The 27568-nt window shown below is 46.4% G+C and overlaps 1 protein-coding gene across 4 annotated transcripts in view; it reads right to left on the bottom strand.

The window, feature by feature from the left end:
- PBX2 (PBX homeobox 2) overlaps window positions 1–27568 on the bottom strand; it is a 248920-nt gene that overhangs the window by 62996 nt on the left and 158356 nt on the right. For all 4 annotated transcript variants that reach the window (XM_078645857.1, XM_078645856.1, XM_078645855.1 and 1 more), the window contains exon 4: window positions 5063–5253. In XM_078645857.1, the coding sequence (XP_078501983.1) occupies window positions 5063–5253 (191 nt within the window). The remainder of the gene's footprint in view (window positions 1–5062; window positions 5254–27568) is intronic.

Genomic DNA, 27568 nt, shown 5'->3' with positions numbered 1-27568 from the left:
GTCTTACCCACTTGTCTGATGTGATGTTTTCCCAGACAGGTAGGAACTGTGATAGGCGTCCCCCTACCGGTGTTATATGGTCTGGGGGAAGCTCTATGAAGTCACTGTTTTGGGGTTGGAGAGTTGCGGTTGTTGTTGTTTCCGCGACCTCTACCCTTGTTGTTGTTACCCCTGTATCCACCTCTAGAATTACCTCTGGGTGATGTAGGTGTAAAAGAGGTTTGCTGTTGGTTTGTACCTGTACTTTTGGATCCTCCTCTATAGGTGGATCTACGAAAGGAACCTCTTTGTGTCGGCTGCTGCAATGCTCCCATTGATTTAGCCGTTTCTGTATCTTTTTTCATTTTTTCTAGGGCCTCATCTGTCCCTGTGCCAAAAAGTGTTTTCCCATCAAAAGGTTGATTAAGTAACGAGGTTTGTACCTCTTGTTTGAATCCTGACACTCTGAGCCATGCATGTCTCCTTAGCATGATGCTTGTATTTGTCGACCTTGCCGCAGTTTCTGCCGCGTCTAGGGCGCACTTTATTGAAGTGTTAGTAATTAACTTCCCTTCTTGTATAAGTTGATCAGCTCTCTTTTGATGTTCTTTAGGGAGATGTTTGATGAGTGTTTCTAACTCATCATAATGCGCTCTGTCATACCTTGCAAGTAGTGCTTGCGTATTAGCTATGCGCCAACTGTTTGCCGCTTGAGATGCTACTCTCTTGCCAGAGGCATCTATTAGTTTAGACTCCTTGTCAGGAGGTGGCGCTTCTCCCGTAGATAAAGAGTTTGCTCTCTTGCGAGCGTTTGTGACCACTAGTGAGTCTAGAGGAATTTGTCCCTTAATGTATATTGGGTCCTTTGGAGCTGCCCTATATTTTTTATCAATTCTTGGGTTCAATACCCTAGCCCTCACTGGGTCTTTGAATATCTCTGATGTATGACTGAGAAGGCCTTTTAGCATTGGTAGTGTTCCTGATGTTCTTTGTGCAGTAGGTAGTGTCTCTAATAAGAAGTCCTGTACTAGAGGTTCTGTATGTAGGTCTACCTTATGAAATGTTGCTGCTCTAGTAATGAGTTGTGCAAACCCAGTATTGTCATCAGGAGGTGAAGGTTTTGAGGGATATGACTCAAGGTCGGTATCATTACCTGATCCCACATTATACTCCTCCCATGGGTCTGCCTCCTCTGGGATTGTGTCCTCATCATCCCCAGGGTGTCCCCCCTCCCCTGTGTCACTTTCTCCATCTGTTGTAGGTGTAGATGGACGTGTGGGAGGAATATCTGGCCTATTGTGAGGAATAGGCGGAGATGGTGTGTGAGGTTTGGGAGAAGGGGGAGGAGTTGTATTCGTCCCCATTGTTCTCTTCTTTGGATGAGCCTTGTCGTCCAAATGTTCCTGTTTCCTCTTTTTAGGTAGCTCTGTGACTACCTTGCCAGTCTTTGGGTCAATAAACAAAGTCTTTTGTTTAGGATCCGTTCCGTGTTCCTGTGTCGGTACCGCAGTTTTCGGTTCCGAAAGGTGTCTTTTCTTTGAAATGTCCATTTGTATTTTCGGTGCGGAAGTTTTGTTCGGATCCGACTTCTTCGGTATCGAAGATGTCCCTTGTGTCGAGGGTGTTTTCGGCGCCGAAGCGTGCTTCGGTGTCGACATGGACTGCTTCGACTTCGAGCTTTCCTTTACTTGGTGCTTCGGTGTCGATGTGGTTGGTTTATCGGAACCGGAACCACTATGATGGGGGACCGAGTGTTTCGGTTTCTGTTTCGTTGCCGGGCTCGAAGGCGGGGCGTTGGAAACTTTTTTCGGTTGTCTGACCGGGCTCGAGGGCGGGGTCGACACCGTGCGGGGTTTGTTTTTCGGTAAAGGGACGTCGTCACTCACGGTTTGTTGGACGTCGATTTCCTCGACGTCGGACTCGTCCGCTTCTGACCCCGCCTCGTCGGCCTCTTCTTCCTCCTCTTCTGGTTGCTGGTCCTCGAACAGCTCCGGGATTGCTTGTGACTGCATTCTCGATACCTCGTGTCTTCGGGCTCGACGGTTTCTAATCGTCGACTTTGACGAGAATGCTGCACAGGCCTCACAGTCCCTGGATTCGTGTTCAGGGGACAAGCAGAGGTTGCACACTTCGTGTAGGTCCTTGTGTGGGAACTTAGCACCACACGTTGGACATTTTTTGAATGGAGTCCTTTCCATGGACCCCGGGCTGGACTACGTCGAGTTTCTCGTAGTCGTCGTCCTTCGAATCGCGTCGGTATGGGGTGCAGTCGCGTTCGATAACGATACCGTCGATTTGGAAAGGAATACGCGCCGGTTATAACCTTCTTTGTTGAAGTCGGTCCGGAGCGCTTCGATCCTCATCCGAACCCGATGGCGGAAAAAAACAATCTAAGGATGGAGCCGATGCCCATGCGCACTAACACCGAGAGGAGGAGTCACCTATGACGACAAAGACTTCTCCAGAAGAAAAACAAAGTGCAATCATCCGAGCCCAACACCAGATGGCGATCTATTCATAAATGTACCATCTGCAGCCCATATGCCTCGAACAGAGGTTTTCCCATCGATAAAGAAGAAATTCACTGCTGGGAAAAAAAAACTAATGCTGCGGAACCATAACTTCACAGTTAAGTCTGGACCCCCACAGAGTACGACGGGTTACACGTTTTCCTGCCACGAGTCTGCTTTAGGGTTTGAAAATATCAGCTACTTTATAAAGGTGGAACAGTGTTCCTACAGATGTGTCCAGCTGTGTAAACTGAGATAGGAGTGACAAGTCGGGGATGTTTCCAGAGCACATTAGCAGTAAACAAAGAATCATAAAATGTAAGGCTGCACAATAAGAGGGTGGGGTGTGGAGAGGTGGGGGGTCTCCTATACTACAAACAAGCACTGGCAAAGAAAATAAGTCTCGCTTACGCAAGAGTTCTTAGCTTTACCAATGTGTTTTAGCGATGTTGCGCACCAGTGTGGCTGTTGCTCAGCATGGATAAAAGATAGAGGTGTAGTGAAGAGTTGCTTGGTGTGGCGTGTTGTAGAAAAGGGCCGTGGCCTAGAGGAGTGATGTGGCGTGGCATAAGATGAGTGGCGCAGCCTAAGATGAGTGGGGCGGCCTAAGATGAGTGGCGCCGCCTAAGATGAGTGGCGCCGCCTAAGATGAGTGGCGCCGCCTAAGATGAGTGGCGCCGCCTAAGATGAGTGGCGCCGCCTAAGAGGAGTGGCGCCGCCTAAGAGGAGTGCAGGGCTTACAGGAGTGGTGTGGCCTAGATTAGTGTAGGGCCTAGAAGATGGAGGAGTGGCCTAGATGGAGGAGAGGCGTGGCCTAGATGGAGGAGTGGTGTGGCATAGAGGAGTGGCTTGGCCTAGCCTAGAGGAGTGGCGTGGAGGAGAGTGGCAGAACCTAGAGAAGAGGAGTGGCGTAGAGTGCTGCATCCTAGAGGAGAGGAGAGGAGAGGAGTGGCGTAGAGTGACGCGTCCTAGCGGAGCGGCGTGTCCTAGAGGTGCAGAGTGGAGCAGGTCAGAGGCGTGCAGTGGCATGTCATAAAGGAGTGGCATGGCAGAGTGGCATAGAAAGAAGTGGAGAGGCGCAGAGAAAAGTGGAGAGGCGCAGAGAAAAGTGGAGAGGCGCAGAGAAAAGTGGAGAGGCGCAGAGAAAAGTGGAGAGGCGCAGAGAAAAGTGGAGAGGCGGAGAGTGGTGCAGTGTTGTGGAGTGGCAGAAAGTGAAGCAGAGTGCTGTAGAGGGAAAAGGCACATCTTGTAGCATGGCATACAGCAGAGTGGCGTAAAATGGAGCGGCCTACAGAGGAGGGGCATAGAGTGCAGTTGCGTACAGTGGAGTATGCATGGTATGGTAGCGCAGCACCATTACTGCGAAAAGATTTTCAATGGACATGAAAATTGCATTTGCACAGACAGTTTTACTGATAAAACTGTACAGCCCACAAACAGTGTGTGGAAATTTGCATCACCTAGTGTATTAATTGGTTTTGATCCTATCAAAATATTTGCTCCCACCACACTTCAGAAATACAGAAAAAGTGCTTCATTTGAGCTTTCTTAATTCTGATATATTCTGAAATATTTGTACAGTTATTTTACAGTCATTTACATTTTGTCAATCAGAGAAAGAAAATGAAACAGCAGGCTCCTGTAAGACAGAGCCTAACATTTGACCGGTCTTGAATATAGAGCAAATGTGACTGAAAAACAAGATTTAAAGGCCTGTTTATTGCTCATTCACTTGCAAACTCCAGGTTAGTTATTTGGGGGCATTTCAGCACCTCCCACCCCCTTAATTCCAGTGCCTATGGCATGGGCACAAAACTGAGGAAGAGGATTTTTTTTAAGTTGTGCTATTAGTAAAGACTACTGACCAAAATGAACAAGCTTGCAGATAGAACATTGTTCTTCACAGGCATCTGGTAGTGGCAGGGATAAGTAAAATCAGTCAAGCAGAAGGATAGGAGGCAGGAAACCTTTTCAATGAAATACGGCACGTTTATTGCTTTATGAAGTAGCATACAAGAGAGAGAACTGAAAACACATTCTCTTGTGGACTACCTCTAGCAAAAAAAATAAGAAATCCTAGAAAGTGAGCACTTGTGGAAGAATACAAGGAGTCAGTCAGAGAGGTGGTAAACAGGCTATGCTCCATCGGAGAGACAAAGACATGCTGGACATCCTAAAACAAATGAAGCCAGCAAATAGAAAGCAATTAAATGCAAGTTCCAAACCACAAAGCCAATGATGGTAAGCAATGGGCAGAATGCATCCACAGGGAAGCTTTCAGAATGTCCCTAAGACAACTTTTCCAACCAGACTGCTGTGCTGTCTGGTATGCTACGACCTAATCAAAGTTGAAGGATTCGAGAAATAAGTAAGGAGTTGCAATGCTTCAGGTTTCAAGGGTTTCAACCGGTTTCGGCACCAATATGTAACTAGCCCCCAATAACCATTGGATTGTCCTGTGTTTTGGAACTTAAAAGGGAATCAGAACTTGTTCCAAATGGTGAACAGTCTCATCAAACACCGCTGCTTCAAAGTCCTACACGCTAAAACATTAATGGTGGCTCCTTACGCACCTGGCATCGAGGAAGCGCGATCGCAGTATCATGACAGCTTCACAGGTGCTCTGCTTCAACTGCATCTGGATGGAACTGAACTTGCGGTGGATGATACCCACCATCCTCTCGATTTCCTTTGGAGAGATGGGGCGCGTGCGGCTCTGCTCTCGCAGCAGGTTCATCACATGCGTCGTGAACTCGTTGCATGCCTAAATGCCACAAGAGAAGGGGGTTATTCATGGGGAGCTATACAGTGGGAGAAAGTGAGAGAAGAGAGGGAGCGGGACAGGACAAAAAACAAAATTTGAAACTGCTGCCATCATTTATGTTTTTCAACACTTTATTCACTCTATCGGTGGACAACTATTATTTAGGAAAAATATTTGGTCAATCATCCTCATTCCTGTAAGGTTCCAGGGCTCTAAATGTTACTTCTCTTACAGCAATAAAGAAAAGTATGACTACCCCAGCCACCACAACACTGAAACAAGCACTATAGACCCCTAAAGGCACATGGAGTTATTATTAAATGGGGAGCTATTTTTGCATACATGGCATACAGAGACCAAACAAAATGGCTACTTTCCTGAAGTAGTTTTGCTGTGTGAAGAATTTTCTGGGGAGGCGTGGCTAGCAGCTGGCGGAGGGCTACAAACTGAACGAGCTGCACTAGTCGCCCGCTTTAAGCCCCCTTACATCCGGCAAGATCGCTGCTCTACTGGCTGACAGAAATCCTCATCGGAAGCGCCACGCTGAACAGGAAGGGCAAGTGTGAAACATTACGGGCAGGCAAGATGGCGACACCTGCTTGGTCATGAACAGATCGGAGGCCAGCGACACTCGCCCTGGGCTTAAACAACCATCCAGGCATAGAGACAGCAGTCAAGACTTCTGTACCAGTGGGGGAGAACTCAGAGCCCAAGACAGCACATGCGGTGGTGGCCCCCAACTGGGAGCTCTACGGAAGGAGTGGGTGGTCGCCTGCTGGTCTACCGGAGGCCGTGTGTTGGGTGCCTGAGAGGGGGGCCCGGTGCCCTTGTTAATCCTAAACTCTGGCCTGGCGGCCCTGAGAGGGCACCCGCAGGGAGGAGGTGCACTGAAGATCCAGGTTGGGCAGTGGCCAGAGTAGAAGACCAAGCCCCTGACCCCTCACTAAGAGATATTATGTTAGCAATTAAAGACTTGCGTGGCACTCTGGCACAAAAACATGTCTCTGTGACGTAGGAAGTAAACCACTTCTGGAAGCTGGAAGAAAAGATGTCCACTGCTGAGACCAGCATTGGGGGCCTGCAGTCCAAAACAAAACGCCTAGAGGACCAAGTGTCAAGGTTGACAAAAAACCAGCCAGAAATCTTGGCAAGACTGGATGACCAAGAGAGCAGAGCGTGCCGGAACAACATCAGAGTGGTAGGCGTCCCAGAGGGAATGGAGGGGCAATCAATAGACCTTTTCCTGGAAGATCTAATCCTGAATAAGCTCAAGCCTGAACGCCTGTCCACCTTTTTCTCTGCGCACAATCACATCGCGTATTGGGACATGTCCTCGCCCGGATACCCCTCCCCACACAATCCTAGCTTGTATACTTGACTACATGCTATCCTACAGGCGAAACGTCAACATGGTGACCTACAGTATGAAAATGCCACCATCTATCCGCCCCCCCCCCCCGCTGCCCCTCCCTGCCTCCTCCCCTGCCCCCCCTCTGAATTTAACGCTCCAGGTCCAGAGGCAAAGACGTACCTTTGATGCGGTAAAGATGGCCCTCCGGGCACAGAACGTGAAATACATGATGGTATTCACAGCAAAACTTCCTCAAAAAAGATCCTCACTGAGGGGAAATGCTATTTCTTCATGTCGCCGGACGAGGCAAGCGACTGGCTGGAAGGCTGGCGGACAGTTGTGTGGAAGGGAGTGGAAGAATTCTAACATCTACCATGAAAGAGCAAGACACAATGCAGCGAGATGTAGACCCCTTGCCCGACAGTCCTGCCCAGTGGCAAAGAGCAGATAAGAGAACAGGAGGGGGAACTACAATAACCAGTGACATTTCCTTCTCTACACTCGGCTTGGGGTAGAAACGGGTTGACTCAGGGACAGGAATGTAAATGAACTGGCACAGAGTGACATTTGGAATTCATTAGGCAATCATGGCTAAGGAGACTCAAGACGCCCTTGTATAATTTGGCTGCTCCGGGCAGAGAGACTCTCATGAGGAGTTAAGGGGTATTGTACTATTTGACAGCAGAAATTATCCCACTTCATGCTGGAGGCTGGCTCAGCACCCCTCACTAATTGTTATTATTGCACAGTTAGGACGACAGGCACTCTGCATGTTGGGGAGGTGGGAGGTGATCTACTCACCTAGCAGGGATGCAGGCAGGGGGAGCTGGGCAACTTGTTTGATCCTATTGTTTGCTATTTTACCGTTGCTCATGACAGATATAGTCGTATCACGATGTATGTGGCTGCTAAGCCAATCGGTGACCATCTGTGGCTGCCAACTGTTACGGCCACGATAATGGGTGAATCAGCTAATATCCGTGTCTTATTCTGGGTTCTCTTCCTCATAGAAGATCCCTTGATCCTCTTGTTGTTGCGCTAGCATCATTGAAGGCTGTAGTTCCACCGAGTCCTTGTCCTTTTGTGTGCACACCGTCGAGGATTTCAACAGATTCCTGAAATCTCAGAGATGCGTCAAAATCCTTTTTCTGGAAGATTGCAGCCATTTAGCTTTGAAGCACTTTTTTTCGGTTTGATCTAAATCGCACGCCCTTTGGCATCAAATGAGGGAGTCAATCTAATTTTCGAACTCAAGGCTTCGGGTGTCAGTGTTTCAGTTGCCCCTTTCTTAGTCTTTTCACGACTTCGGTCGACCTTAGACGCCAGTGTCTTTCAGCGGCACATCTACCTGAGGTGTACTTTGTGTGGGACCAGAGGAGCTCTTTTAACTTTGGCTTGCCTTCGTTCGATGAGAACTTTGGCGCCGAGGCAGCTATTGAAGTTCTAGAGTCTGCTGTTCAAGACTCACCCGCACTCGGTTTCTTTAGCGTTACCTGGGGCCACTTATCTTGAGTTTCCAGTGTTATCGCTCAACGTTGATGACCTCCTTCTAAATCGCACGCCCTTTGGCATCAAATGAGGGAGTCAATCTAATTTTCGAAGTCAAGGCCTCGGGTGTCAGTGTTTCAGTTGCCCCTTTCTTACTCTTTTCACGACTTCGGTCGACCTTAGACGCCAGTGTCTTTCAGCGGCACGTCTACCTGAGGTGTACTTTGTGTGGGACCAGAGGAGCTCTTTTAACTTTGGCTTGCCTTCGTTCGATGAGAACTTTGGCGCCGAGGCAGCTATTGAAGTTCTAGAGTCTGCTGTTCAAGACTCACCCGCACTCGGTTTCTTTAGCGTTACCTGGGGCCACTTATCTTGAGTTTCCAGTGTTCTCACTCAACGTTGATGACCTCCTTTTCTACGTCTAAGCCCTCTTCCTCAGCTCCTACGGAGATGGATGTAGTCCTCCTCGTTTGACAACCCCAGGTCTCCCAGTGACTGAGGTTACTTCTGCCCCTGCACAGCATAGTGTCCATGCCTTTGTTTCTCTCATGCGCTTAAGGGCTTCAGTTTAAATTCTGTGCAGGCCTCGCAGCTGTCAGTGCTGTGGTCTCTAGGGAGGCAAAGGTTGCACACCTGAAGACTGCCCTTCTGAGCAAACATGTGGTGACACTCTGGGCAGAATTGAAAAGGTGTGTTCTCCTTATCACTCAGAGGGGAAACAACCTTTACAGCACAGAAATCACCACGCTTATGCCTTTACCATGCATGGAAGTTCTACTTAAAGTATAGGGGCCAGATGTAGGTGGCCAATTACCGGTCGGTAACGGCCGAATTCGGCCGTTACCGACCGGTAATTGGATTTTGAGATGTAGGGCATGCATTGTATTGTATTGTATTGTGATTTGTAAAGCGCGATTGCTGCCCAAATGGGCGTCCAAGCGCTAGAGCATGGATAGCCGAGCTGAGGGTGGCGGAGACTGAGATTTAAGTGGGCCTGGCAAACAGAAAGGTTTCAATTGTTTGCGGAATGAGAGTAGGTTAGGGTTGGACCGGATATGTAGTGGGAGTGAGTTCCACATTTTAGCGGCCTTTAAGGAAAACATCCTTCCTCCGGTCCTAGCTCTCCGTACTCTTGGGACTACGGCCAGAAAGGCCTCCGTGGACCGAAGGGGTCTATTAGGGTGGTATTGAGTGACCAGTTTGTTAATGATCGCTGGACCTGACTTCCAGAAAGCTCGGTGGGCAATGCATAGTGCCTTGAAAGCCACTCTCTGTCTCACTGGGAGCCAGTGTAGGCTGCTCAGTGCGGGTTTAGCAGACTGTGTCCTTGGAATCTGTAGCAGGGCGCGGGCTGCGCAGTTCTGGACCACCTGTAGCTTTCGCATGGACGTCTCAGGAGCTCCCACATACAGGGCGTTGTTTGAATCCAGCCGGGACTGAATCAGGCCCTGAACTGCCACTTGTTTGGCTTCCATTGGGAGGAGGGGGGAGGACTTTCCTTAGAGTTCTGAGTAAGCCAAAACAGATGGCGGATAGTTTTGTAGCCTGGGTGGAGAAGGAGAGGTTTTTGTCCAGCCATACTCCTAAGCTTTTTACGCTTTCTTTGGGAGTGGGAGGGGTGCCCAGACACCCAGGCCACATGGAGGGAAGTGACGTGGGTGATGCGGGACCTAAGAGCATGAGCTCGGTTTTGTCTCCATTAAGTTTCAAAGAGGAGCATGTCATCCACTTTTTAATGTCCTCTAGGCAGTTCATCAGACTTCCTGAGGTGTGACCGGCGCCTTCCTGAGTCATTGAAACCACTAGCTGGGTATCGTCAGCATATGATACAATTTTTATACCCGAGGGTTCGACGAGTCCAGCCAGTGGTTGCATATAGACATTGAAGAGCGCGGGGCTTAGTGAAGAGCCCTGCGGTACTCCACAGTTCAGGGGTTTTCTGGCTGATATTGTGTCCCCGTCAAAGATCTGGAAGGATCTATTGTGCAAGAATGAATCAAGCCATCTTAGAGCATCGCCTCCGACACCGATGTTGCGCAGACGGTTCAGCAAGGTGGCATGACTGACCGTGTCGAAGGCTGCGCTTAGATCAAGGAGGATCACTGCCACTGATCCTCCCTGGTCTAGTATCCTTCGGGACTCTTCGGTGACTGCCAGCAAGGCGGTTTCAGTACCGTGTTTGGGCCTGAATCCTGTCTGGGATGGGTCAAGGAGTGCATGGCTTTCCAGAAATTGTGTCAATTGGGTATTTATGTACTTCTCCAGTACCTTGCTTACCCAGGGAAGTAGTGAGATTGGGCGGTAGCTGGAGTGATCTTCTGGGTTGAGGGTGGGCTTTTTCAGCAGAGCCCGTACCATAGCTCTCTTCCATCCATTGGGTACTGTGCAGGAGGATATGGATGAGTTGAGGAGCTCTAGCACCACGGGAAGAATGGCTTGGCTTGCTTGGAGCAATATTTCTGGTGGGGCAGGGTCAAGGGGAGAGCCAGATTTAACTTGGCGTGCCAGTTGTTGCAATGTCTCCAGGTTTAGTGGGGGGAAGTGGTCCAGCGTTGGCTGTCCTGGGGAGGGGGAATTTTACCACCCAATTGGATTGGGTGGTAAAATACCGATTCTTAAAGCCTTGTGGCACTCTGACATGTGCCAGCTACATCTGCATTTACAGAATCGGTATTTTACCGATTCTGTATTTACCGATTCGGTAAATACAGACTCGGTAAAATACCGATTCTGTAAATGCAGATGTAGCTGGCACATGTCAGAGTGCCACAGGGCTTTAAGAATCGGTATTTTACCACCCAATCCAATTGGGTGGTAAAATACCGAATCCAGGTGTGCATGCACATGTGTGCATGCACACCTGTGCCATGTGACACACAGACATGCCCTTAGGGCATGTCTGTGTGCCACATGGCGCACATGCCTATTTTTGGGGTGCCAGAGGGTGTCAAAGTGACACCCCCTGCACCCTTGCTAAACCTAGCTAGAATCTGTAATTACAGAACAGGTATTGCCCATTGATTCCTATGGGCTGCAAGGCCCATAGGAATCAATGGGCAATACCGAATCGGTATTTACAGAATCAGTAAATACCGAATCTTAACGATTCGGTATTTACCGAATCTGAAATACCTACATCTCCCCCCTCTATTTTACCACTTCTTAAATACCGAATCGGTATGATTCGGTATTTAAGAAGTGGTAAAATAAAATTACCTACATCTGGCCCTAAATGTGTATATATCAATCTATATATATAGAGAGAGATATCTTATAGCTCTTAGATGTTATATATATATATATATATATATATATATATATATATATATATATATATATATATATGTCACAATATAGATAAAGATATATAGAAAGAGATATACACACATTTAAGGTTTAGGGTTGGGTAGGGGTTTAGGGATGGATGGGGTATAGAGTGGTAAAGGTATTGCAGGGTCTAGGGATGGGTAGAGGTATAGGTGGTTAGGGTATTTTTAGGGTGTGGGTAAGGGTGCTTTTAGGGTAGGTAAAGGTTTTGGGTAGTAAGGGTGTTTTTAAGGTTTAGGGTGGGTAGGGGGACTGGATTTCTAAGTGTGTTCTCAGGGTTTAGGGGTGGTAAGGGTATTTGTAGGGTTTAGGGGTGTAAGGGTATTTTTAGGGTTGGTGGGTAAGGGTATTGTGTGATAAGGGTGTTGGTAAGGTTATGGGTGGTACGGGCATTTTTAGATTTTTGGGGCATTTGGTGATAAGGGTATTGTGCCTATGCGCGTGTGGTAATCTTTAGCCATCTGTTCGAGGCGTGTAGTGCTGTGGATTTACATGCTCTGCATATTTCTGCCATCTAGTGTTGTACCGGGATATTGCAAAATATGGGAAAATGCTATTTACCAGTATGCATCTGTTCTTGGCATGTAGAGCTGTAGAGTTGTATACTGTAGCATAGATCGCCATCTGGTGTTGGGCTCGGATGTTTGCACTTTGTTATTGTTGAAGTTTTGTAGACACAAGATAGGCCACTCTTCATGTGGTTAGTAGTGCGCATGAGCATCGACTCCATCTCCAGATTGTTTTCGCCATAAAGGGTGATGATGAAGTTAGTTAGAAATAGAGAGATGTCCATGTGTAATGTATCTAAGTAAGATATTACTGCAACAGATACAGGTATCCGGGGAGGCGGGTGGGCGTAGACAACTCTACAGCTCTACATGCCAAGAACAGATGCATACTGGTAAGAAGCATTTTCTGTTCGAGGCATAGGAGCTGCAGGTTGTATACTGTAGCCTAGACTATACAGCAGTGTTGCCTTCGCGGTGGCCACCCGTATCGGTGGTAGCAGTTTGAAACAGTGTTTTTAGTAAAGCCTGGCCCACACTACCTTGTTGTTTTGCTTGCACATCTACACAGTAATGTTTAGTGAATGTATGTGGTGCAGACCATGTTGCTGCTTTACAAATGTCATCCATTGGGATATTTCCTAAGAATGCCATAGATGCCCCTATTTTGCGTATGGAATGCGCCTTTGGGGGAAATAGTAGATTTGAATGGTTTTAACAATCCATCTGGCAATTCCTTACTTTGATATAGGATTGCCTTTATGAGGATGTGAGAACGCTACAACAAGTTGTTTAGTTTTTCTGAAACTTTTTGTTCTGTCAATGTAGTAAATCGTCGTTTTTTTAACGTCAAGCGAATGAAGAGCCCGTTCGGCTACGGAGTCAAGTTGAGGAAAAAGACTAGGAGCTCAACTGACTGGTTAAGGTGCAAGGGAGAGACTACTTTAGGTAGGAATTTAGGGTTTGTCCTAAGAACCACGTTGTTGTGATGGATTTGCAAAAATGGTTCTTGTATGGTTAATGCCTGGAGTTCACTTACTCTCCTGAGAGATGTGATGGCCACAAGAAAAGCTTCTTTCCATGTGAGAAATTGCAACTCACAATTGTGTAAAGATTCAAATGGGGGACACATGAGCCTGGTAAGGACAATGTTTAGATTCCAGATTGGAGAGGGTGGAATTCTGGGAGCCCGTTTTGCAGATAAACTGCTATGGCAGAAAGATGTAATCTTAAGGAGGTGTATGCCAGATTACATCTTTGTAGCAATAGGAGATAACAAATAATGTTTTAAATGGAAGCATCTAATGGGTTGATTAAATTGTTATTGCAGTAAATGACAAATCTTTTCCATTTAACTGCATTGCAAGCTCTAGTAGTAGGACGTCTAGCCTCCTTGATAACATTCATGCAGTCTGGTGGGAGGTTGAGATATTCAAACTCTAAGACTTCAGGAGCCAGATCGCTAGGTTCAGATGAGCTGGATCTGGATGCCTTATTTCTCCATGGGTTTTGCGCAAGAAGCTTTGGTGAAAAATGTAACTTTTGGTGTGGGACTACTGAGACTTCCAGCAGTGTTGTGAACCAGGGTTGGCGTGCCCAAGTTGGAGCCACCAGGACCATTGTGAGGGACTGTTTCAGCTTGCGGACTAGTAGCGGAATAAGTGGGAGAGGTGGAAAAGCGTCTGCTCTGCCTGACCAGTTCATCCATATCGCATTGCCCTTGGACAGTGGGTGTGGATACCTGGAGGCAAAGTTTGGGCATTTTGTGTTTAAGTGTGTGGCAAACAGATGTATGTCTGGATGGCCCCACATTTGAAAGAAGGGATGAAGAACTTTTGGATGAAATTCCCGCTCTTGAATCTGTTGTAGCGGACGACTGAGCAGATCCGCTATCTGATTGTGTGTCCCAGGTAGATGCTCTGCTAATAGGTATTTTATTTTTCGGAATGGCCCATCTCCATATGCTTTGTGCTAGCTGTGAAAGCTGTAAGGAGTGTCTCCTCCACCCCCCTGTTTTTGTATGTAGTACATTGCTGTCATGTTGTCCGTCCGGATGAGGACAGCTTTGCCTACGAGGTGTACCTGAAAAGCTTTGAGAGCGAGAAATATGGCCAGTAACTCCAGATGTTTGATGTGGAGGAGTTTCTGTTGAGGGGCCCGGATGCCCCTCCCCACACAATCCTAGCTTGTATACTTGACTACATGCTATCCTACAGGCGGAACGTCAACATGGTGACCTACAGTATGAAAATGCCACCATCTATCCGCCCCCCCCCCGCCCCGCTGCCCCTCCCTGTCTCCTCCCCTGCTCCCCCCGAATTTAACGCTCCAGGTCCAGAGGCAAAGACGTACCTTTGATGCGGTAAAGATGGCCCTCCGGGCACAGAACGTGAAATACATGATGGTATTCACAGCAAAACTTAAGATCCTCACTGAGGGGAAATGCTATTTCTTCATGTCGCCGGACGAGGCTTTCTTCATGTCGCCGGACGAGGCAAGCGACTGGCTGGAAGGCTGGCGGACAGTTGTGTGGAAGGGAGTGGAAGAATTCTAACATCTACCATGAAAGAGCAAGACACAATGCAGCGAGATGTAGACCCCTTGCCCGACAGTCCTGCCCAGTGGCAAAGAACAGATAAGAGAACAGGAGGGGGAACTACAATAACCAGTGACATTTCCTTCTCTACACTCGGCTTGGGGTAGAAACGGGTTGACTCAGGGACAGGAATGTAAATGAACTGGCACAGAGTGACATTTGGAATTCATTAGGCAATCATGGCTAAGGAGACTCAAGACGCCCTTGTATAATTTGGCTGCTCCGGGCAGAGAGACTCTCATGAGGAGTTAAGGGGTATTGTACCATTTGACAGCAGAAATTATCCCACTTCATGCTGGAGGCTGGCTCAGCACCCCTCACTAATTGTTATTATTGCACAGTTAGGACGACAGGCACTCTGCATGTTGGGGAGGTGGGAGGTTATCTACTCACCTAGCAGGGATGCAGGCAGGGGGAGCTGGGCAACTTGTTTGATCCTATTGTTTGCTATTTTACCGTTGCTCAGGACAGATATAGTCGTATCACGATGTATGTGGCTGCTAAGCCAATCGGTGACCATCTGTGGCTGCCAACTGTTACGGCCACGATAATGGGTGAATCAGCTAATATCCGTGTCTGATTCTGGGTTCTCTTCCTCATAGAAGATCCCTTGATCCTCTTGTTGTTGCGCTAGCATCATTGAAGGCTGTAGTTCCACCGAGTCCTTGTCCTTTTGTGTGCACACCGTCGAGGATTTCAACAGATTCCTGAAATCTCAGAGATGCGTCAAAATCCTTTTTCTGGAAGATTGCAGCCATTTAGCTTTGAAGCACTTTTTTTCGGTTTGATCTAAATCGCATGCCCTTTGGCATCAAATGAGGGAGTCAATCTAATTTTCGAAGTCAAGGCCTCGGGTGTCAGTGTTTCAGTTGCCCCTTTCTTAGTCTTTTCACGACTTCGGTCGACCTTAGACGCCAGTGTCTTTCAGCGGCACATCTACCTGAGGTGTACTTTGTGTGGGACCAGAGGAGCTCTTTTAACTTTGGCTTCCCATTGTTCGATGAGAACTTTGGCGCCGAGGCAGCTATTGAAGTTCTAGAGTCTGCTGTTCAAGACTCACCCGCACTCGGTTTCTTTAGCGTTACCTGGGGCCACTTATCTTGAGTTTCCAGTGTTCTTGCTCAACGTTGATGACCTCCTTCTAAATCGCACGCCCTTTGGCATCAAATGAGGGAGTCAATCTAATTTTCGAAGTCAAGGCCTCGGGTGTCAGTGTTTCAGTTGCCTCTTTCTTAGTCTTTTCACGACTTCGGTCGACCTTAGACGCCAGTGTCTTTCAGCGGCACGTCTACCTGAGGTGTACTTTGTGTGGGACCAGAGGAGCTCTTTTAACTTTAGCTTGCCTTCGTTCGATGAGAACTTTGGCGCCGAGGCAGCTATTGAAGTTCTAGAGTCTGCTGTTCAAGACTCGCCCGCACTCGGTTTCTTTAGCGTTACCTGGGGCCACTTATCTTGAGTTTCCAGTGTTCTCGCTCAACAATGATGACCTCCTTTTCTACGTCTAAGCCCTCTTCCTCAGCTCCTACGGAGATGGATGTAGTCCTCCTCGTTTGACAACCCCAGGTCTCCCAGTGACTGAGGTTACTTCTGCCCCTGCACAGCATAGTGTCCATGCCTTTGTTTCTCTCATGCGCTTAAGGGCTTCAGTTTAAATTCTGTGCAGGCCTCGCAGCTGTCAGTGCTGTGGTCTCTAGGGAGGCAAAGGTTGCACACCTGAAGACTGCCCTTCTGAGCAAACTTGTGGTGACACTCTGGGCAGAATTGAAAAGGTGTGTTCTCCTTATGTGGAGAAGCGTGGCTCAGTGGTTAGAGGCGGCAGACCCGGAAGCTGAGATCAGCCGTGGACCAGGGTTCGACTCCCTGCCTCGGCGGGTCTCGGGCTCAAAAATTCCACGGACTCGACAATTCTCGCTCCGGTGCCTACTCGACTCACGGGGTCACACTCTGCGACTCTGGGCAATAGCTTGCTTAATCTCCACTACGGCCCCTCGCGGCGGGATGCCTGGCTTTCACCTTGTGAATACCCTGCCGGGGTATCTCACAGGGGAATACCAGGACGGGTTCCCTAAGCAAGCGCCTTGAGACCCCTGGGTGATTCGTGCGCTATATAAATCGAAATACATTTACATTTACATTTATCACTCAGAGGGGAAACAACCTTTACAGCACAGAAATCACCACGCTTATGCCTTTACCATGCATGGAAGTTCTACTTAAAGTATAAATGTGTATATATCAATCTATATATATAGAGAGAGATATCTTATAGCTCTTAGATGTTATATATATATATATATATATATGTCACAATATAGATAAAGATATATAGAAAGAGATATACACACATTTAAGGTTTAGGGTTGGGTAGGGGTTTAGGGATGGATGGGGTATAGAGTGGTAAAGGTATTGCAGGGTCTAGGGATGGGTAGAGGTACAAGGTGGTTAGGGTATTTTTAGTGTGTGGGTAAGGGTGCTTTTAGGGTAGGTAAAGGTATTGGGTAGTAACGGTGTTTTTAAGGTTTAGGGTGGGTAGGGGGACTGGATTTCTAAGTGTGTTCTCAGGGTTTAGGGGTGGTAAGGGTATTTGTAGGGTTTAGGGGTGTAAGGGTATTTTAAGGGTTGGTGGGTAAGGGTATTGTGTGATAAGGGTGTTGGTAAGGTTATGGGTGGTACGGGCATTTTTAGATTTTTGGGGCATTTGGTGATAAGGGTATTGTGCCTATGCGTGTGTGGTAATCTTTAGCCATCTGTTCGAGGCGTGTAGTGCTGTGGATTTACATGCTCTGCATATTTCTGCCATCTAGTGTTGTACCGAGATATTGCAAAATATGGAAAATGCTATTTACCAGTATGCATCTGTTCTTGGCATGTAGAGCTGTAGAGTTGCATACTGTAGCATAGATCGCCATCTGGTGTTGGGCTCGGATGTTTGCACTTTGTTATTGTTGAAGTTTTGTAGTCACAAGATAGGCCACTCTTCATGTGGTTAGTAGTGCGCATGAGCATCGACTCCATCTCCAGATTGTTTTCGCCATAAAGGGTGATGATGAAGTTAGTTAGAAATAGAGAGATGTCCATGTGTAATGTATCTAAGTAAGATATTACTGCAACAGATACAGGTATCCGGGGAGGCGGGTGGGCGTAGACAACTCTACAGCTCTACATGCCAAGAACAGATGCATACTGGTAAGAAGCATTTTCCGTTCGAGGCATAGGAGCTGCAGGTTGTATACTGTAGCCTAGACTATACAGCAGTGTTGCCTTCGCGGTGGCCACCCGTATCGGTGGTAGCAGTTTGAAACAGTGTTTTTAGTAAAGCCTGGCCCACACTACCTTGTTGTTTTGCTTGCACATCTACACAGTAATGTTTATTGAATGTATGTGGTGCAGACCATGTTGCTGCTTTACAAATGTCATCCATTGGGATATTTCCTAAGAATGCCATAGATGCCCCTATTTTGCGTATGGAATGCGCCTTTGGGGGAAATAGTAGATTTGAATGGTTTTAACAATCCATCTGGCAATTCCTTACTTTGATATAGGATTGCCTTTATGAGGATGTGAGAACGCTACAACAAGTTGTTTAGTTTTTCTGAAACTTTTTGTTCTGTCAATGTAGTAAATAGTCGTTTTTTTAACGTCAAGCGAATGAAGAGCCCGTTCGGCTACGGAGTCAAGTTGAGGAAAAAGACTAGGAGCTCAACTGACTGGTTAAGGTGCAAGGGAGAGACTACTTTAGGTAGGAATTTAGGGTTTGTCCTAAGAACCACGTTGTTGTGATGGATTTGCAAAAATGGTTCTTGTATGGTTAATGCCTGGAGTTCACTTACTCTCCTGAGAGATGTGATGGCCACAAGAAAAGCTTCTTTCCATGTGAGAAATTGCAACTTACATTTGTGTAAAGATTCAAATGGGGGACACATGAGCCTGGTAAGGACAATGTTTAGATTCCAGATTGGAGAGGGTGGAATTCTGGGAGCCCGTTTTGCAGAGAAGCTGCTATGGCAGAAAGATGTAATCTTAAGGAGGTGTATGCCAGATTACATCTTTGTAGCAATAGGAGATAACAAATAATGTTTTAAATGGAAGCATCTAATGGGTTGATTAAATTGTTATTGCAGTAAATGACAAATCTTTTCCATTTAGCTGCATTGCAAGCTCTAGTAGTAGGACGTCTAGCCTCCTTGATAACATTCATGCAGTCTGGTGGGAGGTTGAGATATTCAAACTCAGACTTCAGGAGCCAGATCGCTAGGTTCAGTTGAGCTGGATCTGGATGCCTTATTTCTCCATGAGTTTTGCGCAAGAAGATTTGGTGAAAAATGTAACTTTTGGTGTGGGACTACTGAGACTTCCAGCAGTGTTGTGAACCAGGGTTGGCGTGCCCAAGTTGGAGCCACCAGGACCATTGTGAGGGACTGTTTCAGCTTGCGGACTAGTAGCGGAATAAGTGGGAGAGGTGGAAAAGCGTCTGCTCTGCCTGACCAGTTCATCCATATCGCATTGCCCTTGGACAGTGGGTGTGGATACCTGGTGGCAAAGTTTGGGCATTTTGTGTTTAAGTGTGTGGCAAACAGATCTATGTCTGGATGGCCCCACATTTGAAAGAAGGGATGAAGAACTTTTGGATGAAATTCCCGCTCTTGAATCTATTGTAGCGGACGACTGAGCAGATCCGCTATCTGATTGTGTGTCCCAGGTAGATGCTCTGCTAATAGGTATTTTATTTTTAGGAATGGCCCATCTCCATATGCTTTGTGCTAGCTGTGAAAGCTGTAAGGAGTGTCTCCTCCCCCCCCCCCTGTTTTTGTATGTAGTACATTGCTGTCATGTTGTCCGTCCGGATGAGGACAGCTTTGCCTACGAGGTGTACCTGAAAAGCTTTGAGAGCGAGAAATATGGCCAGTAACTCCAGATGTTTGATGTGGAGGAGTTTCTGTTGAGGGGTCCATATACGCTGAATGGTATGGGTTAAGAGATGAGCTCCCCAGCCGGTGAGCGATGAGTCTGCAGTTAGCACTATCTGTTCCAACTCTGCAGAGAACGATGTGTTCAGCTGTCCACCAACACCAGATCTGTGAGTTGTCCCTGAGCCTGATTCCACTGATGTGCTAAGCATTCCTGTAATGGACGCATTTGGAGTCTTGCGTAAGGGACAATTAAAATGCAAGAGGACATCATCCCTATGAGCTGCATAAAAACCCAAGCTGGTAGTGATTATTGTGGTTTAAATTTTGTTATGAGAGCTAGCATAGTGGCTATCCTGATAGGATTGGGAAATGCTAGTGCTTTGGAAGTATTTATTGTTGCTCCTTAATACTGTTGGATGTGGGATGGTTGAAGATGGGACTTGGCTAGGTGTATTTTAAACCCTAAGTCGTGCACCAGCTGGATTGTCTTGCGCATTTGTTGTAAACAATCGATGTGTGACTTGGCTTTTATGAGCCAGTCGTCCAGGTAAGGAAACACATGAATATGTTGTCATCTTAAGTGGGCTGCTACCACTGCAAGGCACTTTTGTGAATACTCTGGGCGCTGTTGTCACTACAGAAGGACTTTGAACTGGTAGCGTTGCTCGTCCACCACAAACCGTAGATATTTCCTGTGAGCAGGGTGAATAGGAATGTGAAAGTAGGCGTCCTTGAGATCTAAAGTGGCAAGGAAATCACCTTGTTGGAGCAGTGGAAGAACCTGTTGCAGAGTGACCATGTGGAAGTGGTTGGACTGTATGTACGGGTTCAAGGGCCTGAGGTCTAGTATTGGCCTGAGAGTACTGTCCTTCTTTTGAATGAGAAAGTAAAGGTAATAAACCCCAGCACCTTAATGATGTAGAGGCACTGGTTCTATCACGTGTTTTTGTAAGAGAGATAGAACATCCCGCTGTAGAAGTGTTAGATGTTCTGTGGACATTGGCCATTGTCTGGGTGGTATGTGAGGAGGTGTAAAGGTGAGTTCCAGGGACTAACCATACTGGATAATTTGTATCACCCACCTGTCTGTGGTGATGTCGTTCCAGACAGGTAGGACCTGTGATAGTCTTCCTCCGACCGGAGTGGAATGGAATGGTCTGGAGGAAGCGGAGGGAAGTCATTGTTTGGTAGTGGGGGAGGTTCGGTTGTAGTTACCCCGTGCTCTACCTTTATTATTTCCTCTGTACCTACCCCTAAAATATCCTCTGTTGGGGGATGTTTGTGTAGGGGTTTTATAAGATGAAGTTGTAGCCTCATTACCCCCATGTAGTCTGAAACTGTAATGCTCCCATAGATTTAGCAGTGTCAGTGCCTTTTTTGTCTACAGTGTCTACAGCTGGCCCAAAGAGGTGTTCCTGATCAAACGATTGATTTAAAATAGTTGTTTGAACTTCCTGTTTAAATCCGGAAATGCGTAACTATGCATGTCTACGGAGTAAGACACTGGTGTTAACAGATCTAGCGGCAGGGTCTGCTGCATCAAGGGCACATTTAATGGAGGCATTTGTAATTAACTTGCCCTGCTGGACCAGATCATTTGTCATGGCTTTCTATTGGTCAGGTAAGTGTTAAATAAGTGTTTCTAGCTCATCGTAGTGAGCCCAGTCATATCTGGCGAGTAGAGCTTGTGCAATGGCTATCCTCCAATAATTAGCTGCTTGGGAAGCAACAAATTTACTGACAATAGACAACCTGGGGGTCTAGCAGGGAACTAGTTGGTGATCCCTAAATACACTATGCTCCTATAAAAGTGAGTAAGTGAATAAGGTGCTAGAACAAGCTAACTACCTATACTAGGAGATGAGAATACAAGCTCACAGTCATATGGCCCACTTCGACCGCTTGAACCACCCGAAACAGAGTAAAATAGGATTCCCATCAACAAAGAATGTAGATCAAGTGATTATCATCTGGTCATCCTAGAAGGGCTGGCGTGTCTCTTGATCAATGAGACCATGCCATGCCTCAGACTCATCCGGGTCAAGCCATCAATCGCCGTGGTGACCATAGAACCGTGATCTGATGGGAACAGTGCAGTGCAAAAAGAAGTGTGATGAATAGGTGTGTTAAAAAAGGATAGAGCAACAATAAGAACAAACTTTAATCAGCATTGTTCTCTTCCTTAATAAAACCAAGCAAGTAAAGCAGTTTCACCAAATAGCTGCATATCAAAAGGCCAACATGTTTCAGCCAAACTGGACTGGACAAACTGGAGAAAACCAATGACTAGGTCAGAATAAGGAGGCACCCTCTTGGTCGTTAATAACGAGCAGTGAGCGGTGGGCTTACCATAATCGTGATCCACCGCGTAGCGTCGGGATTCCGATCGCATGAGGGACGGGGAGTACCTACATCGGAGGAGAGGGGGTCAATAGGGGGCTAGACTCCAGGGTCTAGTAAGTGCAATACTCCGTAAGGTTAAAATGAGCAGTCGGTATCTGTTCCCGCTCGGCAGTGCGATCGCTCGCTTACAGCACTGTGCCGTACTTAAGCGATGTAGGTACTCCCCGTCCCTCATGCGATCGGAATCCCGACGCTATGCGGTGGATCACGATTATGGTAAGCCCACCACTCACTGCTCGTTACTAACGACCAAGAGGGTGCCTCCTTATTCTGACCTAGTCATTGGTTTTCTCCACAGATGACCACTATACGCCTTATGCCCAATCTCTAGCCACATTATTGGATTGGTAAGCCCGTTCTCACTGCGCCGTCCTTATTGTTTCACTAATTTACACGGCGCATGCATACTTTCTATCGATGACTATGCCAACGGCCAGCAATTTAATTCGCCCACTCCGTCTAACTTCATCGCCGCGAGTTCTAATTACACCATTTTAGTCGCAATCACTGCATCCCTCGATCACGTGGTACCGCATCTATCCACTATATGTCACTACTGCTCTACAACTCTTCACCTTGGTAGATTCCCACCCACGAGAACTGCCGTTAGTCACTATGTCCATGAGTAAACCCTTGTATCCACTCCACGGGTACTAGTCCTTCGTTCTGTTGTCTGACTCGCGCTTTCCAGCAACCCGGAGTGATTTTAACCTACTCGGCCCTTGCGAACTATCCTTGATGTATAATCACTTTAGTTCCAAACGGTCAGTAATTCACTTGCCTGTTTTAAATTAGCACCACCCCTCCACTTATCACCACGCTGTGAGTCGAATTCTTTGTGTGCTGGTATTTTATATTCTCCTATATTTTTCCCCCCTTTTTTCTTTAGGTTTTAGAGGCTTGAAATCATTTAGGCAATTAATAAATGTCCTGATGATGATCCCTTTGAATTAAAACTGGGATCGAAACGCCGTCGACCATTTTATGTGCCTTATACAATGTTTATACTATGCACTGTGTTGATGTAAAGGTGCATTCTGTAATCTTTGTTCTAACTACGATTGTGAGAACACTTAAAGCTTTCTGCCTAAAAGCCCTTTCCTGTTCACTTTTAGTGTAATAAGGTGTTTGTGTCTAAATTGGGGTACAGGCTTGTGCCCCACAACGTTAAATTGTTGAAGGAAATTCTCCTTGTATTTTTGTTGAAAGTAAAAATTAGACCTCTGTCCGGCTGGACAAGTCATTTAATACAGAACTGATTCTGTCTGTGTTCATCTTGATGCTCGATTCCTTTATGCTTGGGACCGTTGTTGTTACAACAAAGTTGCTCCCCGAGGTCCTATGCTGACTTATCTGGGGTTCCCTTGTTGTTTAAGACACACATTGCATTCTTGGGGGCACTGGTAATACGAGTTCTGCTTTATGATGACACATTAGGATACATTTAACTATCCATTGAGTGACACCTGCCTTGGAAATAGTCACGCTTTAGGTGTCTAAGAAAAAGCAATAAAAAGAGGTTTATATTTTCGAAAGAGATCAACTATTTCAATGTAGCACAAATGCCCTTTTTTATATCAAGAGTATGTCGTGCTTTTTGGGCTACTGAGTCTAGGGATGGAAAAAGATTGGTAGCTCAATAGCTTGGTTCATGTGTAAAGAGAAGAAGACTTTAGGTAAAAATGTAGTGTTATTATGTAACCCTACCCTATATTTATGCAAACAGTTATACAGTTCGTAAATTGTAAGAGCTTGAGGTTAGCTCGCCAAAAGGCCTGAGGGAAGTGATTGTTATTGGAAAAGTCAAATTCTATGATAGGAATTGTGGTGTACACAAGTAAAGCTGTTTAAAGGGGGGAGTGTGGCAGAAGTTACATGACTATAATGTTTAAATTTCATGACGGTGCAGGAGGTGTTTTTGGAAGGATAATCCTTTTCAGACCTTCTATAAATGCTTTAATGATAGGGCCCCAGAAAAATGATGTGTCTACTTTGCAGATATGCTGCCATTGCAATGAGATGTAAACATACTGAGGTATACGCTGGCCCTGCATTGTAAAGATGTAGAAGGTAAGAAATGGTTCTTTGCATTAATACAGCGAATGGCTTAATTTGTTTAGATAAACAGTAGTGCACAAATGTTTTCCATTTAGCAGAGTAGCATTAGTGGGTTTTCTAACCTTGCGCAAAATATCCTAATATCGCTGTGTAAGATTAAGGTACCCAAATTCCTATTTCTCAGTTGCCAAATCGCTAGATTGAGCTGGGCAGGGTTCAGATGTCTTAGTCGTCCCCAGTGTAGTATGAGATGATCCAGGCGTACAGGGAGCTTCTCGCAAGGATTGACTGACGTCTGTAGAAGCACTGAAAACCATGGTTGCCTGGCCCATGCTACTCACATTAGGGATTGTTGCATCTTCCGGACTACATATGGTATCCAGGTAAGAGGTGGAAGAGCATAGGCAAATAGCCCTGACAACTTGAGCCATTGTGTGTCCTCCTTGGTTTAGGGGTATGGGTTCCTGACGGGGAAGTTTTGGCATTTTACTCCCATGAGGTGCTCTGGCAACAGGTGGATGCGGAGACAAAAAGCTTAGTGCCAACTCTCCAGTGTCAACTGTGAAAGTTGAGGGGAGTGTCTCTCCTGGTCTCTGTATGTAAAACATGGCTGTCATGTCTGTTTTTATAATTACAGTCTTGTCTAAGTACTGGGAGAAATGCTATGAGGACTAGCTTGAGGGCTAGTAGATACAGGTAGTTAATATGGTGACCCTGAAACTGCGAAGGCCAAGCGCTCAGATTTGTCATATGATGGAAGTTGGCAGCCGACCCCTTTGGAAAGGCATCTGTGGTGATGATCACTTGTGGAAGGGGGTCTTCAAAGAGCCTGCCAATTAAGAGATTAGTTGTGTTAGAGATAATGCTGGGCCCTTGTCGCTACCAGCACTAGATCTTCCCAATTCCCTTCCACTGTGCCCACTGTTTTGTCAACAATCTTGTAACTTTAGCATATGAGGCCATCCAGAAGCTTCATTAAAGTTCTGACACTAATGGGACAGTGGGTCTGAGAAAGAGCCAGCAGCTGCTGGAATGGCCCAACTTTCTGAAGATTCCAAGTATACCATACATGTATGTGTATTCACTATGGACTCTAGGATGGGTTGGAGATTGGGTTTCAACATCTGTGTTAAAAAAAATCCCAGTTTGTGCACTAGTGAAACTGCCTGTTGAGTATGTGCTGGAAATTGTTATTTTCTGCTGCTCTTCGTCTAGATATGGAAGCACATGAGTGGCATATTTGCGTAAGTGAGCGGCGGATACTGCCAGACACTTGGTACACGCCCTTGGATCTGTGGTTACTCCAAAAAGAAGAATTTTGAATCAGTAATCTTTTCGGCTACCTAAAAAACAAAGTTAACAACAGCTGGATGAACAGGCATGTGAAAATAGGCATCTTTAAGATAGATTAAATGCAGCCATGAACACACCTCGCTGTAGTAGCATTGGGATTAAGTCTTGTAATGAGACCATGTGAAAGTGTTCTGGTTGAATTAACTTGTTTAATAGTTGCAGTTCGAGGATGGGCTATTAGGTGCCATAGTGAATCAAACCTTTTTCATTTTTGGTGTGCGGGTTCAGGTTCTATGGTGCCCTTTTCTTGAAGCGCCTGTATCTCTTCTTAGAAGAGTTGTAGGTGATCTGAATTCAGCTGGGTGTGAGATTAGGAGGGGGCGTATGAAATTAGAAGCAGTACCTTTACCCCACAATGGGAAGGACCCGGGGTCTTGGGTGAGGAGTAAAGATTTGGGTAGGGAGTGGGGGATAGTGGGTGGGCTAGTAGCTATATGCCTGAGCTTTTTGGGACTTCCAGCTACATCTTGTAATGCGCACACCATCAATTACTTCAATGTTTCATAGGTTCACTGACAGTGGAGGTCAATGCATCTCTCGCAGTCAGACTCTTTATGATCCGGGAGAGGCATAGGTTACACGTCATGCCTATTAAACCAGGTGTACTTTGAGTGGCACTTAGGGAAAAGCGAAATGGTGTTCTCTCCATACTCAACTCCCTGTTGCATTCTTCAGACGAACTCAAAGTTTACACCCCACAACAGTCGAACAAACAGGGATCATCCAAAGTATTTTGGAAATCAAATTAAATTAATTATTGTTCTCTGGAGCCGCTGGTCCAGAAAGTGTCAGCAATCAAACGTTTCCGTGTGAATTTAGCTCTTGAACTCCGAAGCCGCATCCCAAGCATTCGAACCTGATGGCGGACGAAAACAATCTAAGGCGGAGCTGTTGTGCGGATGCATTCTGAAACAAGGGAGGAGTCATAACAGGTCTTGTGAACAAACTTGTTTGATGAAAAACAAGTTGCAACATCTGGGCCAAACACTAGATGCAGAAGTATGCAGATCCAGTTTATCTACAGCCAGGCATGCTATGTACATATTTAGCTATAGATAATAGTTTTCTCTTTTGGCATCAATGAGAGGGGTTGTGCACACATTTGAGTTTCCTGCCTAAATTCGCCTCCTTAGATAAGGAGTGTGATTTATAGACAATGGGAAGGTAATTATACTATTATAAACACCGGTTCTGAAATATTTGTAGAAAGTACATCTAGAAGGTGATTGCGATCTTTATTTTATTTTACTGTCATGAGAACGTATATATTCCATTGTATAATTTGGCTTGTTAATGAGATTTAACTTTTTGTCTCGCCCCCTTTTACACGGGAGGTGGGCAGGTTTGGCGTGTGACTTCAGAATTGCTTCAAGATGCAAAACTACTGTTACAGGTAAGAAAGTTTCCCTTTAGCAGAACGAATCTCTTCTAGATGTCCATGCTGTGCACCAATTATTTAGCATTATTAGTTGTTGGTGGAAGGCGGGCATGAAGTGTTGGTTTCCGCAAGGAAGAACCTTTTTCTGACCCAATTGTGACTCCCGATCTGCATGGAAAGCTAAACAGTGTTTTTTCATATGCATGTACTTTACGACCATGTTGCTGCCTTACATAGGTCACTGACCGAGATGAACTCGAAGAGTAATGTCACCCCTTTTTTATGTCAAAACTAGAGCCTGCTCGCATGCGCTGCCCTGCGTGACTTATTGTAGAGGACTAGGGAATCGTAGCCCCGCCCAATCTCCACCCATATTTGCCATTGGCTTGTGTCATTGTCCGTCCTAAATGCTGGCTTCTGATGTGTCAATAGGCTTGTCAGTCCCTCCTTAGTACCGCCTCTTCATTTGTCACCTCCCTTGGCGACTGGCCCCTGTACTTCGGTTGTTACACGATATGTGTTATTTAGACTGTGAGCACCATTTTGTTTAATGAGTTTGTACTACTGCAGGCACGACGTGCTTTGGTGCCTTCTTTGCTACCCCACCCCACTCCCTCCCCTTGTCGTTCCTTCTCCCCCGCCCTCCCTCTTGTTGTCCGTGCCTTCTCCCCCCGCCCTCCCATTGTCCGTGCCTTCTCCCCCATATCCCCCGCCGGCCCTCCCTCCCGTTGTCTGTGCCTTCTCCCCCTTCGCCGCCCTCCCGTTGTCCATGATGCCTACCATTTGCAATGCAATAGCTCTCGCATGACTGCAAGACCTATTGCATTGCAAATTCTTGTTTATTTCTACTGTGAAATGGATAATGTTACTTACCCAGTAAGCATCTCTTCTTGGCATGTAGCGCTGCACATTCACGTGCTTTGCATACTCCTGCCATCTAGTGTT

Source organism: Lissotriton helveticus, chromosome 5_1, assembly GCF_964261635.1.
Source record: "Lissotriton helveticus chromosome 5_1, aLisHel1.1, whole genome shotgun sequence".
In the NCBI taxonomy this organism is placed as follows: domain Eukaryota; kingdom Metazoa; phylum Chordata; class Amphibia; order Caudata; family Salamandridae; genus Lissotriton; species Lissotriton helveticus.
The sequence above is the reverse complement of the archived record's forward strand: the minus strand, read 5'-3'. Positions and strand labels throughout refer to the sequence as shown.